This window comes from Molossus molossus, unplaced genomic scaffold, assembly GCF_014108415.1.
Source record: "Molossus molossus isolate mMolMol1 unplaced genomic scaffold, mMolMol1.p scaffold_m16_p_8, whole genome shotgun sequence".
NCBI lineage: Eukaryota > Metazoa > Chordata > Mammalia > Chiroptera > Molossidae > Molossus > Molossus molossus.
In genome coordinates this window covers 73,603,641-73,617,357 of record NW_023425402.1, presented here as the reverse complement: position 1 = coordinate 73,617,357, position 13,717 = coordinate 73,603,641, and the positions used below count along the sequence as shown (strand labels likewise).

The window sequence follows — 13,717 nt, the reverse complement described above, 5'->3', positions numbered from 1 at the left end:
CATCTATTCTTTTCAGAGTTTTCATATCTTTATAAATCTGAAAAACATTGGGAGGTTCTAGAGTATTATTTTTATTAATAATTTAGATCTTTGCGAAAGCTACTTATGTTTAGTAATTCTTCTGAGTTCTCACTATAGTAGGCATAGTGAAAAACTAACTGAATCAACTCTTTTCACAATATGAAGGGTCCAACAAATACAGTTATTAGGACGAGATATGAAGGGACCTGCTCATGATAAGCTTTGGAACCAACTGGAAGCTGAAATTCATTTGCATCGTCACAAAACCGTCATCAGAGCCTGTAGAGGACGCAATGACCTGAAACGACCCATGCAGGCACCACCGGGCCACGTATGTTTGCTTCGATGCTGCTTCCCACTCGACCTCTTCCTTCTTTGTTTAACCAAAAGTCTCTTTCATTTCTTTATTCTATTAACATTCAAACCCTTAATTTAAAGAGGGAAAATGGGATTAACCTTATTTAAAACAGATACATATTTAAAGTTTCAATAACCCATAACTCTTTACTAACTTACTAATGCCCTGAAAGTGATATTTCCGAAGATTGTGAACTGTTTCTAGTAAATGCATATTGTTAGTACTTTGGCTCATACTTCAAAATTTTCATGAATCATGATTAGGCATAAATTTGTTTTAAGCTTAGCAGAGAGCATGTAGTCATATTGATAAATTGGTAAATATTTTTGGGTAGTTCTTTAAGAAAACTTTTGGTGACTCAATTCAAATGTAGGTTTAGAACTAATGTTTACACCTGTTTGTTCTTGAATTAAGATGTAATTTGACATCTATGTCTGTGTCTAATTGTCTGCTTTCTTAGCCGCCATGTGTGGGAGTGTTTCTTTTTATCTGTATATATATATCTTTATCAAACTTCATTACAACAGCTGTTTGATAATACACACCTTAATATAATAAGAGCGTGTCAAACTCCTACCCAGTGGCCCAAGTATCTTAGCATTAGATAAAGCATGGCCTTAAATAGTAAAATTATATTTTGGCTTTCATAAAGCAAAGGGTATTGTAAGAAGAATTGGTATGTACATGGATTTGGTGGGAGAGGAGTGGGGATAGCAATAAACACTTACACCATTTTTCTTTCTGGGACATTGGTGGTCCCCATTAATTTCTAAGCAATGGACAGGTGACAAGAGTTATTTTATGCTACATAAGGAGTTTGAACTTTAACCTGATAACCATGGGACTATTAAATAAAATAGTGGGTTTAATAAGATTTAACATTTTTTTGACAGTTACTTTGGTATAGTGAAGAGGATATATTGGAAGATATATTGGAAGAGGGTCTAATTGGAGGTGAGGAGATACATTAGAAAGATACTGTACTAATCCGAGGAGAAAGTGATGGGAGCAGGGCAAGTGCATTTGAGAATTAGAATCAAGGTTTGACAGAATTAGAATCAAGAGGACTTGGTGAATAACTGCTGTTGATTAAATAGGTGTGTGAGAAGGAAGGCACTAGGTTTTTGATTTGGGCAACTGAGTGATTTGATGGTATTAATTTATAAACCAAATAGAGGAAAAGGAAGGTTTTGGGCGAAAGATGAGGTCAGTTTAGACATGTAGTGTATAGGGTGCCAGGGGACAGCCCAGCTATATCCAGTTAGGTATAGGACTCTAGAATTCAGGAGAGAAGTCTTTATAAGTGAAACTATGGAACTGATTAAGTCACCCAGGGAAAGTGTCTTTAAGATAAAAAGAGTAAAAGGGCAGGGTGGAAAGAATCTTTTATGGAGTGAGGGAAGGAAATTGATCACCCAAGGAGGGAAGCTGAGATGGAGATTGTCATGTACAGGCCATCTAGGGAAGTAGTGCAGCAGAAGCTAGAGAAAAGAGGACTTCAAGGAGGGTTAGTGAACAGGGTCAACTTTCCGAAAGTTCAAATTGGCAGTGACTAAAAAATGTTTGGATGTAGCCATATTGGTTACCAGATACTGTAGAGAAGACAATTTAGTGGAGCAGGTTGGGGCAAGACCCTAATTACAGTGATTGGGGTAATGAATGTAGGAGGCAAGCAAGTAAATATAGTAAAGACTAACTCGGAAATAAGGAAAGATGGAGGAGGAGGACAGTAGCTAAAGATGATAGTAAGTGATTGAAGGGTTTTATTTTGTTTTGTGTTTGTACATGGTTAGTATTTTAAAGCTGAAAGAGGCTTGGAATCTCAGTTTGTATGCTGAATAGGGAAAGCCTTAATAGAGAGGGAAAGAGAAAGGTATTAAAGAAGGAAGTATTAGTAGAGCAATGTCCTTTATTTAAAAGGTAGTCTCCAGAGCTCAAAGGAAAGTAATGAATGATCTAGTTGGTAATTTGTTTTTCAGTTCTACAATCAGTTAAAATGGATATAGATCTTTATGATATTTTCCAGTGAAGATAAACAATTACCCACTTTTACTTCTTGAAGATATTTGTTCATCAGTTAATTCCTGGCAATAGTTTCTTTTGTAATGTCCTATGATTTAAAAAGAGATTTATCAATATTAAAGAATTTGATGAAAGGGTGAGAAAATCGTTTATACATTCTACTATATTAGCAGAACAACTATTTTTACATTATCTACAGTATGCGTTTATTCTATTTGGTATATATTTTAATAATACTAATTTTTCTTTTTTTTCTCCCCCAATAAGGATCAAGACTCTTTAAAGAAAAGCCAAGGTGTTGGTCCAATTAGAAAAGTTCTCCTCCTTAAGGAAGACTATGAAGGCCTTGGCATTTCAATTACAGTAAGAAGTAGTGCTTCCAGTCTTCCTTTCTGCAGTTACCCAGTATAATCCTGCTCCTTCATTAGACGTCCTTAATAAACAAAGTATTCAGGATATATTTTTTAAATAACTGAATTTATCCCCATGGGTACTCTTTTTGTGTAAACTTGTTTTTTGTTTGTAAATCTTTCTTATGACTGTTAAGTATACCTTTAGTAAACAGAGTTAAATTTTTATTTTGACTCGGGTCATAGTTCTGTACATAGTCTGTGTTGCCTTCAAGAGCCTTTGGGAATGGGTATGACCATTTTCTTCTGTGTTAAATGGCTCCAGATTGTATTTCTTTCTCTAGAGTATGTGTTATCTTTCTCTTGTTTAATTTTTTTATTGTCAGATTTGACTGGCTCTTCTTGGGTCTAAATAGTTTTCTTTTTTAAATTTGATTGATGCCTTTACAAAGAGTTATCTTGGGCAACATTTCTGAGAGCAATCTATTGTCAAATACATATATTTGGAGTCATTTTGCTTTTGTTCAGTGCGTTGTTCTTCCAGATGAATGAATAAGGCAATTTTACTCTAAATTTCACTTGGTAGTACTTAGGCACTGCATAAGTTCATTTTATTTCTGGTATTGTTTAATGTAGGAATGTTTCTTATAATGAAAAATTTGTACAGTGGAGAAATAAGAGACACACACACACACAACTATGATACAAGCTGGAAAGTGATACATACCAAATACTGCACTTCATCAATTCTACGTTGCATATTTTTTCACATTTCACATTTCTGAAATTGAGATTCATCTCATGCTCTTACAATTATTTTATGGTACATAAAATAATGGTTTGTTTTACCATTTATAGTGATTTAGATTTGATAAAATCAAATAGTGCTATAGACTACTAATACATGAAATATTTTTATTTGTGTTTAAAAGAGTGTAGCCAATTGTAGTTGTTTTGGGGGTGGGGAGGGCTCTAAAATGCTTTTTAGAAAAGGAATGTATGGCCCGGCTGGTGTGGCTTGGTGGATTGAGAGTTGTCCCATGGACTGAGAGGTTCCAGTTTGATTCCTGGTCAGGGCACATGCCCTGGTTGCAGGCTGGATCCCCAGTTGGGGGTTGGGGGGTGCAAGAGGCAAACAATTGATGTTTCTCTCTCACATCGAAGTTTCTATCTCTCTAATACATTAGTAATTAAAAAACATTTAAAAAGAAAAACATGTATATTATTAATCATTTTACTAAAAGGTAACTCTTTGATATTCATAATAACTTATTTATCTTTGCTTAAGCAGCAAATAAGATTTTACCCAGCAATTATAGACAGTGTAGGTACTTTTGAAATATATATATATAGAAATATATATACATATTTTTTTTATTCTCACCTGAGGACTTTTTTTATTTATCTTCAGATAGAGCAGGGTGGGGGTGGACATCGACGTGAGAGACACATCCAGTGGTTGCCACCCACATGACCCCAACTGGGGCCGGGGACAAACTACAACTGAGGTACATGCCCTTAGCGGGAACTGAACCCAGGACTCTCTGGTCCGCGGGCCGACGCTCTAACCACTGAGCAAAACTGGCCAGGGCTGAAATATATTTTTAAGAAAATATTTTGTTATTAAAATAGTGTGTGATTATACAAAGAGTAAACTAATTTATTGCCTTTGTTTGTTTGTTTTTTATTAGGGTGGGAAAGAACACGGTGTTCCAATCCTCATTTCTGAGATCCAGCCAGGGCAACCTGCTGATAGGTGTGGAGGGTTACATGTAGGAGATGCTATTTTGGCTGTTAATGGAGTTAACTTAAGGGACACAAAGCATAAAGAAGCTGTAACCATTCTTTCCCAGCAGGTAAGTTCCCTTTATGAAATTAAAACTGGATCTGTCAATTGGTTCTTTTTGAATCTATTGAATATTTTATACTTTCCTAGGAGGTTACTTAAGTATTAAAGTGTTTCCATATAGTTAGTAGTTTTTTTTTATTTGGGGCTTTTATAGAAGACATTTAGCCAGACTTACTGAAAAAGGAGATTTTATTTGCTCTTTTCCATAGCTGTTTAACTTGGAGTAAGTAAAGTCTTCTGTGCTGCAGTGTGCTCATGTAAAAGCTGTAGGATTAAACTGTTAATACACTATAGAGTGCCCGGAACAGGACCTGGCATGAGAGCAAAACATTAATGACGGAAACACTATATAAATATAAGGTATTACAGGAAAGAGTGATGCTAGAAGTGGATTTATAGTCATAAATGTTAGAACTGAAAAGATCCTTAGAAGTCATTTAGCCCAAGCCCTCTTACTTAAAATGAATAAACTAAGGTTCTTAAAGAAATAAATGATTTGCTCAAAGCTGCGGGCAAACAAATGATAGAGTCAGGATTCATATCCAGTAATCATATTTATTATTCAGTGTTCTTAAGGTTTTGTTTTGTTTTTCTTTATGAAGACTAAGGTTGAAGGAATTAGGCATCAGTGGTACATTGAGGTTTTTCTTGGATCAAAAGTGTGGTATGCAAATGTAAAATTGAATCTCAGAGTGGAAAGTGAATTAGTTTAACTCTACATGATGCATGTAGTATCCTCTGCAGTATCACTAATTAGATAATTGCATTAAAGGACTTGTTGATAAAGCAGTCCATTCCATTGTGTTATACTGATGAGTTTTAGAAAGCTCTTTCTCATAATAAGCCTAAAATCTATCTCTGTGACAGCTACCCACAGACCTAATTCTGTCATCTAGAACTGTGCTGAATACCACTGTATTACCCATCTGTCTCCCCACACTGGAATTTTTAAAGCATATCCCAGTAAGGGATATCTAAGAATGCAGTCCTAGCTGCTTTAAGTTTGTGTTTTCTCAGCCCAGCTTGGCTCTCATCCAGTAGCATGAGAGTGGACTAAATGGCGGCTGTGGTAAAGGAGATACAAATAGGCAGTCATAAAGTTTGAAGGAAATGCTGAGCACATATTAAAATTCTGAGACATAACCTTAAACTGCTGGGAACAGAGGAGCACCAAAGAGACTAACTTAGTGAGTAGCAGTAAAAAATGGCATGCTTTCTTTTGAGCAAAGGCAGACCATAATTTTCAGACTTGTATGTAATGATTGTAGTCTCTTATTAAATGACAATTATAGCTTGGAATTTTTTTAACATTACATAATCTGTAAGTTTTTACTTAAACATAAAATTGTTATTAAAGAATAATTGTACAGCCCGGCCTGTGTGGCTCAGTGGTTCAACATCGACCCATGCACCAAGAAGTCGCCAGATTGATTCCACTCAGGGCATATGCCCAGGTTGTATGCCCAATCCCCAGTGGGGGGCATGCAGGAGGTGGCCATTCGATGTTCTCTTGCATCAATGTTTCTACCTCTCTCTATTCCTCCCTCTCTCTCTAAAATAAATAAAGAAAAAATATTTTTTTAAAAAAAGAATAATTCGACCCAGTGATCCCACTTCTAGGAATATATCCTAAGAAGCCCGAAACACTGATCAGAAAGAATATATATACCCCTCTGTTCATAGCAGCACTATTTACAATTGCTAAGATTTGGAAACAGCCCAAGTATCCATCAGTAGATGAGTGGATAAAAAAGCTGTGGTACATTTACACAATGGAACACTATGCAGCTGTAAGAAAGAAAGATCTCTTATCCTTTGAGATAACATGAAGGGACCTGGAGAGTATTATGCTAAGGGAAATAAGCCAATCAGAGAAAGACAAATACCACATGATCTCATTTATTTGTGGAATATAATGAACAAAAAAAGCTGATGAACAAAACAGACCCAGAGAGTTAGAAAAGAGTATGGTTCAGACTGACAAACCTCAGAGGAGAGGGGCTGGGGGGAGGGATGAGATAAACCAAAGAACTTATGTGCGTGTATGCGTAACCAGTGGACATAGACGACAATGCTTGGGGGTGGGAGGGATAGGAGGAGTGTTTCTGCTGGGAAAAAGGAGAAACATCTGTAATAAAAATAAATTAATAATAAAAAATAATAATTGTACAAATATTACATATTCAGTCCATAATGGTAGAAAGAGCAAGGACTGCGGAGTCAAATTTCTCTTTTTCTGTTTTACTTGTTCATCGTACTGGAAGAGTAAGAGTTATCTGCTTTCTCCGGGACTCTCTCAGGTTTCTCATTCATGTAAAAGAGACGACAGTAGTTATATTTTGAGGATTAAAGGATATAATTTTGTGCAATAAATATGGTGATTACTGTTATTACTGCACAGAATACCTTGATTAACACTGTGTCTGGTACTCAGTGAAAGTTAAGGTTCTAGACCTAGTTAGTAAGAAACAGAAATCATTGGGTAGAGGTTTCTTAAATTAGTCAAGGAAAAGTTTGTGTGATGCCTTTGGGTGCAACTTTATTTAATATTTAGATGGATTTTCTGAATTGCTAGGTAAAATACAAAATGACTTAAACTGGACATTTGTTCCAGAATTCTGTAAATTGAATAAACATTCTTTTTTAAGGTCTGTTAGCAGAAATACTGTGATCAGTAGAAAGAACTACTGTACTATTAAAAAGAAATTAGACAGGATTCATGGAGTTGGTCTGGATACAATGGCCTGTAAGTTCTCTTCTGCCTCTTGAGATTCTAGGGTCTCATTATTTGTCTTGAAAGAAAACTACATCTGAGGTCTGAGTACTGTTCCTCATCTCTGTCCCCCATGCCAAAGAATTTAGAAATCCTTTTTTTAATGACAGTTGTAACTTGACTTCCCTATTTTCTCTCCCTGTCTTAGAGAGGAGAGATTGAATTTGAAGTTGTTTATGTGGCTCCTGAAGTCGATTCTGATGATGAAAATGTAGAGTATGAAGATGAGAGTGGGCATCGTTATCGTTTATACCTCGATGAATTAGAGGGAGGTAGTAGTTCTGGTGCCAGCTGCAAAGACACAAGTGGAGAAATCAAAGTGTTACAAGGTAAAAAAAAATCACTCTAAACATTGTTAATGTGTTATTAATAAAAATTGTAAATATGGGTCTCAGATGTTCTTCAGTAACACTTTTAATAATGAGGAAACCATCATTAACAGAATGAATGGCTTTCCCTTATTGTTTTATTGTACACCAGTAACTATGCCAAAATTTTATTTACATGTAAGTTTTTTTAGATTCATCTTTGACCTGAAGACAAAAATATTGCCAGTTATTAAACTATAGGTAATCATTGAAAAATGATTAAAATTCAAATTTTCTAACTCTGAAGCAAAGACTAACATGCCTTTTAGAGTAAATATATTTAAATATCATCTCTCTCTCTTAATACAAATTCTTCTCTCATAATACAGTGAGTAAGTAATTAGCCTGTTGTCTTACAGTTACTGTTGGAATCAGTAAATGTGATCTTTAGGGTTTTTGGTTTAGTTTCTTTGCTATCATTTATTAATTTTAAAGAAAAATTCTAGCACTTTCTTTTACATAGAGCAGTGGTTCTTAAATTATGATCCACAGATCTCGGGGGGAGTCCCAGAGACCTTTCGGGGAGTTCATGATATCTGAATTTTCCATAATAATTCTAAGACATTATTTGTCTTGTTTTGTTGTCTTTATTATGTTTGCACTGATGGTACAAAAGAAATGGGGACAAAGCTACCGGAGCTTTAGTATGAACCAAGGCAGTGGCATCATTGTACTAATTAATAATCATTGTCTCCTTCCTTGCCATCCACTCAGAGTAAAAAGGAAGAAAATGCTAGTCTCACTTAAGATATCATTGATGAATTAGTGAAAACTTTATTTTATTAAATCTTGACCCTTGAGTATATTTTAAAAAATAGTCTGTGTGATAAGATAGGAAGTGTGCATAAAGTACTCGGTCCACGTGTTGAATTAAGATGCTGGTCTCAAGGAAAAGTACATAAGTGATTAAGTTACTAACTGAACTAGCCTTTTTTTATTCATGGAAGACAATTTTTACTTGAAAGAATGACTGACAAATTATGGTTGTTTAGACTATTTGGCAGTTATTTTCTTTAAAATGAACAAAGTGAGTCCACCACTTTAAGAAAACCAACTAACAGTATTTATTACCAATGATAAAATGTGAGCTTTCAAGTCAAAATCAGAATGTTGTAAAAACATGCATCAGCCACAATGAACTTGACAGTTTCCCAGCACTTAAAGACCTTTTCTAATGGTGGTGATATTAATTAATTAATGTGGGGTTTTTTTGTTGTTATTTTGTTTTTGTTTTTCATATAGTGAGATGATGTGTATCAACTTTTGGAAATGCTACATAACTCAGTGATTTAATATTTTTCAAATGACCAGTGCATGATGTTATAAAATCCTGCCTGTGCAAAAGACCCCTTCAAAGCACACACTCAACAAATGGATTTTAATGTAACAGAGTACAAAAAGTTTATCGATCCGGTTCAAATTCTTGATTGTCAAATATGAGAATCCAGCTGTTTTCTGTAAAGCCAGACATTAAGGATATTTGCAAAATTTTAAAATAATGCTATTCTTCTCACTAAATTTTGTGAAGAAAATAGTTATTTTCTTTAAACAAATATATTAACATTTTATTTATTTATTTATTTATTTATTTATTTATTTTTTTGGTCATTTTAATGAAGTTATAACTTTTTTAGATTTCTCAGTTTTAGTTTCTAATATAGTAAACATCAGTAACCCACATAATAACACTAATAATGCACATAAACAAAAGCTCTTAGGGATACATGCTTTTTAAGAGTACAAAGGCATTCTGAGACCAAAAAGTTTGAATTTTGGCATAAAGTTTTATGTGACTTCACTAACTGTTGCCCATCTGCAAACTTGTATGTTAAAAGTTATCTACACAAAGACAGCAGTGGTAATTCCTGTTCTTCTCATGCATCTGGAACAAACTATGGTGGCACTGTGTCAAACCTTACACTGTAGGGCTGCTCTCCCTATGATTTCCTTGTCTTTCATCCTTTCTACTACTTTCTGTCAGGATTAGGCATCTTGTCTCTTCCCTTTTTAGCAGCTGAGGCTAAAAGACTTCTCTGTCACCTATGTAAATTGCAGACCACTTAAACTGTGACTCAGCTAATGTATACTCTTATGATACACTGCTTTTAACTGCCCAACGCACAAAAATATATCCATTAGTTATTGTTTAGCACATGTCCATATTTCCTAGCTCACTAAATAGATGACATAGTTAATCTCATGTATTTGAAAGCCTATTATCTATTTTGTAGATTAACCAAAATTAGTTTTATGTTTTATCTGGACATTGTCTTGCCAATAAACTAGATTTTTAGCAGGAAACTAGTATATACCTTAGTGAACTGAAGTTAAATAATCTTAAAGCAAAATGGAAAATAAAAATGTAGTTTATGGTCCAATAGATATTGTGTAAGTAAAATTGACTGAATTTTATGATTACATTTATCAATTCTAAGTTTCATGCAGAAGTTGGTAGGAAATTCTATACAATTTTTAGCTAGGTCCAATAGGTAATATTTTTTAAATTTCTATAATATTTGATATCCACTATAAGAAGTAAGAATTTCTTTTTCAGAAATTGCTAACTTGATTAATCTAGGGCCCCATTGTTTGCTTCAGATGACTATTATTAATTACAGTAGGCATTCATTCCGTTGTTTTTGCTCAGTAAAATCATAAGACCTTTTTTTTAGATTAAAAAGTAACTGCTCTTCTTCCACTTTTTTTTAGGATTTAATAAGAAGGCGGCAGTAGCTGATGGGCATGAAAATGGAGACCTGGGAACTTCGAGTGAAACGCCGCTTGAAGACAGTGCTTCCAAATTAGATGATCTGCACAGTCTGTATCATAAAAAATCTTATTAAATTGACTGTATCCCCAGACAAGATTGTAAAATCAGACTATTCTGAATATGGGGCACTAGGGAAGATGATGACAAAGACTATCCAAGCTCAAGGGAGGCTGTTTTTTGCCTAAATGAAAGGCGGGTACCTCAGGGCTTCATGTGAACAATTCTAGATGCCTGACTTCCTGTTCCTGTGCTATATCATAATTGGCTATTGCATGTAAAGCAATTTTGATTTTCTAAAAAAAAATTGTAAAGCACCAAAGCATGTGTTTCCCAAAGGGATACTGTGGATTCCTAAGTACCAAATGAAGCACTTCTGTTTTATTTGGTTCCTTTCCTACTTAGAGTAGAAGGATAGTGCTAACCAGTATTTTATAAGAAATCACCTTTAAATACAGGAGAATAAATGAATTCGTGTTATCTATTCCAGAATGTCAAGAGTGGTGTTTCAAAAGACAGAACTTGACTCGATGAACTGCAGAAATGTAGACTGGATTTAATTGTTTTTGTTTTTTTTTTAACTGAAAGAAGAGTTTTAGTTGTTTTAAATTTATTTTGCAACCTGATATCTAAATCAGTTCTTAATGATCATTTATTGTGATGAATTTGCCATTCAGCTTTATGCAATGCAGTACAAAATAATTTTCTTTAAGTGATCCTTTATTAATCAGTGCTGCACTAGAAATAGTTTCTGTAAAGTTACTGTACATTATACTTTTCTGATTTTTAAAAGAAATGCAGATAAGTGTATTATGTCTGTTCCCAATTATGTTGCTCTCTGTGCATGATGTTGGAGCATTATGTTCTTACTGTATAGTCTCAAATACTCTTTTTCTGGGATCTACAAAAGACAGTTTTATACATTTGAGTTGTTCATAAAGTTTGTCTTGCTGTGCTAGTCCTGGCACTTAAAGATACATTTTTTTCTGGCAGTAAAAGCTCAAATTTATTACTATGTCAATGAAATACATTTAAACAGCAGTTTTCTCTCAAAGTCACTCATTTGCCAGTCATCTAAAAAGCTGAGACACTGGTGAGAAAGATAAAGTGTGGAGACCTTTTAATACACTAATTGTTTTAGTTGGCTTTTTATGTCTGTGTATGTTTGACTAAAGTGCTTTTCAGATACAAAATATGGATCTGCTAGTTTTCTCATCCCGGGATTAGGCATGGAGTACCTGCTCTTTTATGTACTGTTCTTGCAGGCCACTGTACCTTGTTGGGGAAAGTGAAAATACTATATTTAAAGAGGTGATAGTTTTGCCAGTATCACTGTTTTAAAGGATATACATTTAAGGGACTATTAAGTGGGGGAGCCTGCACGCCTCTTAGAGTGTTATCAGTTCTTCACTTCTAATATTCAGATGTTATGTGATATAACACACATTTTCTTGTCTTTCCTAGATGCAATATATATTTGTTCATAAGTAAATCTATAAAATGTATATACTTTATTTGGTGGTTTTGCTATTTATAAATTTTCTGTTTTAACTATTGCTCATTTATGGGTTTTTTTTTTTGGTGGTTTTATTCATCTCTGTATCTCCATGTTAATTTGTAATAGAAATGCACTTCACAGTATATATTGTTACTGATATTAATATACCTTGTAGGATAAAGTTGCCTCTAAGCAAAAGCTAGTATTTAATTGCACAACTGAATAAGCAAGCTACATGTTATTATTTGGTCCTGAAATGCTAGGCCTCTTAAAAGAAAACAAATGTTTTTTCCTTATGCATTCCCCTTGCTCCAAACACATACCCCCATGCATGACTTGAGATCTGCATGCTGGGTGTTAGTACATTCATTTAGTGAAAAGAATTTACATTGTAGCAAATCTGACTGGAAACCCTGTATTTTTATTTTTTTAAACAGTCTGGAATGGAACGACCGTGACTTTTTTTTTTTTTTCCCAGAGATATCTATGACTGAATTCTTAGGAAATATTAGCTAAAACCTTTTGATTTTCAAGAACTATCTAATAAGTCTATGAAGAATTTTTTTAGAGCCTTCAATTGGCATATCTACAAAAATGCTTTATAATATAAAGGACTGTGGAAGATGGCTATGATATAACTCCTTTCAAGGGCTCATGAGCGGAACAAAAAAATTTCCGGGTAGTTTAAAATTAAAAATTACATGGGTCCATTCTCTTTCCATTCCTGCTTCACCTTGGTTCGCGCTGTTGTTGGGGGATGGATTACAGACTTTTTCCAAAGGACTGAAGGAGAAGCAGTTTTTTATTTTCACATGTGTAAGAAAGAAACACATAATACTCAACTTTCTAGGGCAAAACCAAACGATAAGGAGAGAGCTGTTGCAGAAGCATTACAGTCAGAAAGAAGGAAAGGACACAAATGCACACTCACACAGAACGGTGGAGAAAACAGTTCAGTGGAGTGTGAGGTTCTGTGTCCACAGATACATTTTAACCTCTGAATTCCACCGTATCTGTTGTGAATATGACAGAAAAACAACATTTCGGTTATTAGACTTGTTAAAATAGATTTAAGAGAGATGAAAATGTGAGTCTTGGTAATTATAACTGAACAGTTGTTAAAAGTTACAGTTTGTCTTGGTGCTGGTTTTATTTCCCCCACAGTGAACTTGTTTTGTCTTTATGTTTAGTAACAAAATGTATTAATTCATACCTAAGTTGCACATTATTTGACATCCTCATTGTAATATTAATTGACATCCTGTTCCACCTATCCAGTCTTCAGTTAGGCTCGGCCTCAGATCTCTATAGGATTTATGACAAATGTATTATATCTAGCTAAGTTGAGTTTAATATTTTTTTATTAGCCTGTAAATAAAGATGACATCTTCTACATTAAAAATAGTGCTGATCTCAATTTTTTTTAATGAATATTTTTCTTTCACATTAAATATTTTGGTTTATTTATTTCTAGTACCTTCCATTATTTGTACCAAGAAGTCATAAAATTGCATGTAAAGGTTGAACCTAGTTACTGTGGTAGAAATATATATATATATTTTTAGTGGGAATTAACTATTTAGTCTTAGGAACTGTTCGATCAAAAACATGTTGGTTGGAAGGAACCGCCGAGCAGCTGTGGGATCGGCTTCTGTTGGAATTTAGCAGATGGCAAAAACTCTAATATTGATAGGCAGTGTTATTTATGAGG

The 13,717-nt window shown here is 34.3% G+C and overlaps 1 protein-coding gene across 2 annotated transcripts in view; it reads left to right on the top strand.

The window, feature by feature from the left end:
- GOPC (golgi associated PDZ and coiled-coil motif containing) overlaps nucleotides 1-13,380 on the top strand; it is a 35,602-nt gene extending 22,222 nt beyond the window's left edge. The window contains exons 5-9 of one of the 2 annotated variants that reach the window (XM_036248354.1): nucleotides 187-352; nucleotides 2,669-2,764; nucleotides 4,443-4,607; nucleotides 7,522-7,702; nucleotides 10,451-13,380. In XM_036248354.1, coding sequence (XP_036104247.1) covers nucleotides 187-352; nucleotides 2,669-2,764; nucleotides 4,443-4,607; nucleotides 7,522-7,702; nucleotides 10,451-10,584 — 742 coding nt within the window. In that variant the 3' untranslated portion in view covers nucleotides 10,585-13,380. The remainder of the gene's footprint in view (nucleotides 1-186; nucleotides 353-2,668; nucleotides 2,765-4,442; nucleotides 4,608-7,521; nucleotides 7,703-10,450) is intronic. The other variant, XM_036248355.1, reaches the window with a different exon arrangement.
- The last annotated feature ends 337 nt before the right edge of the window (nucleotides 13,381-13,717 follow it).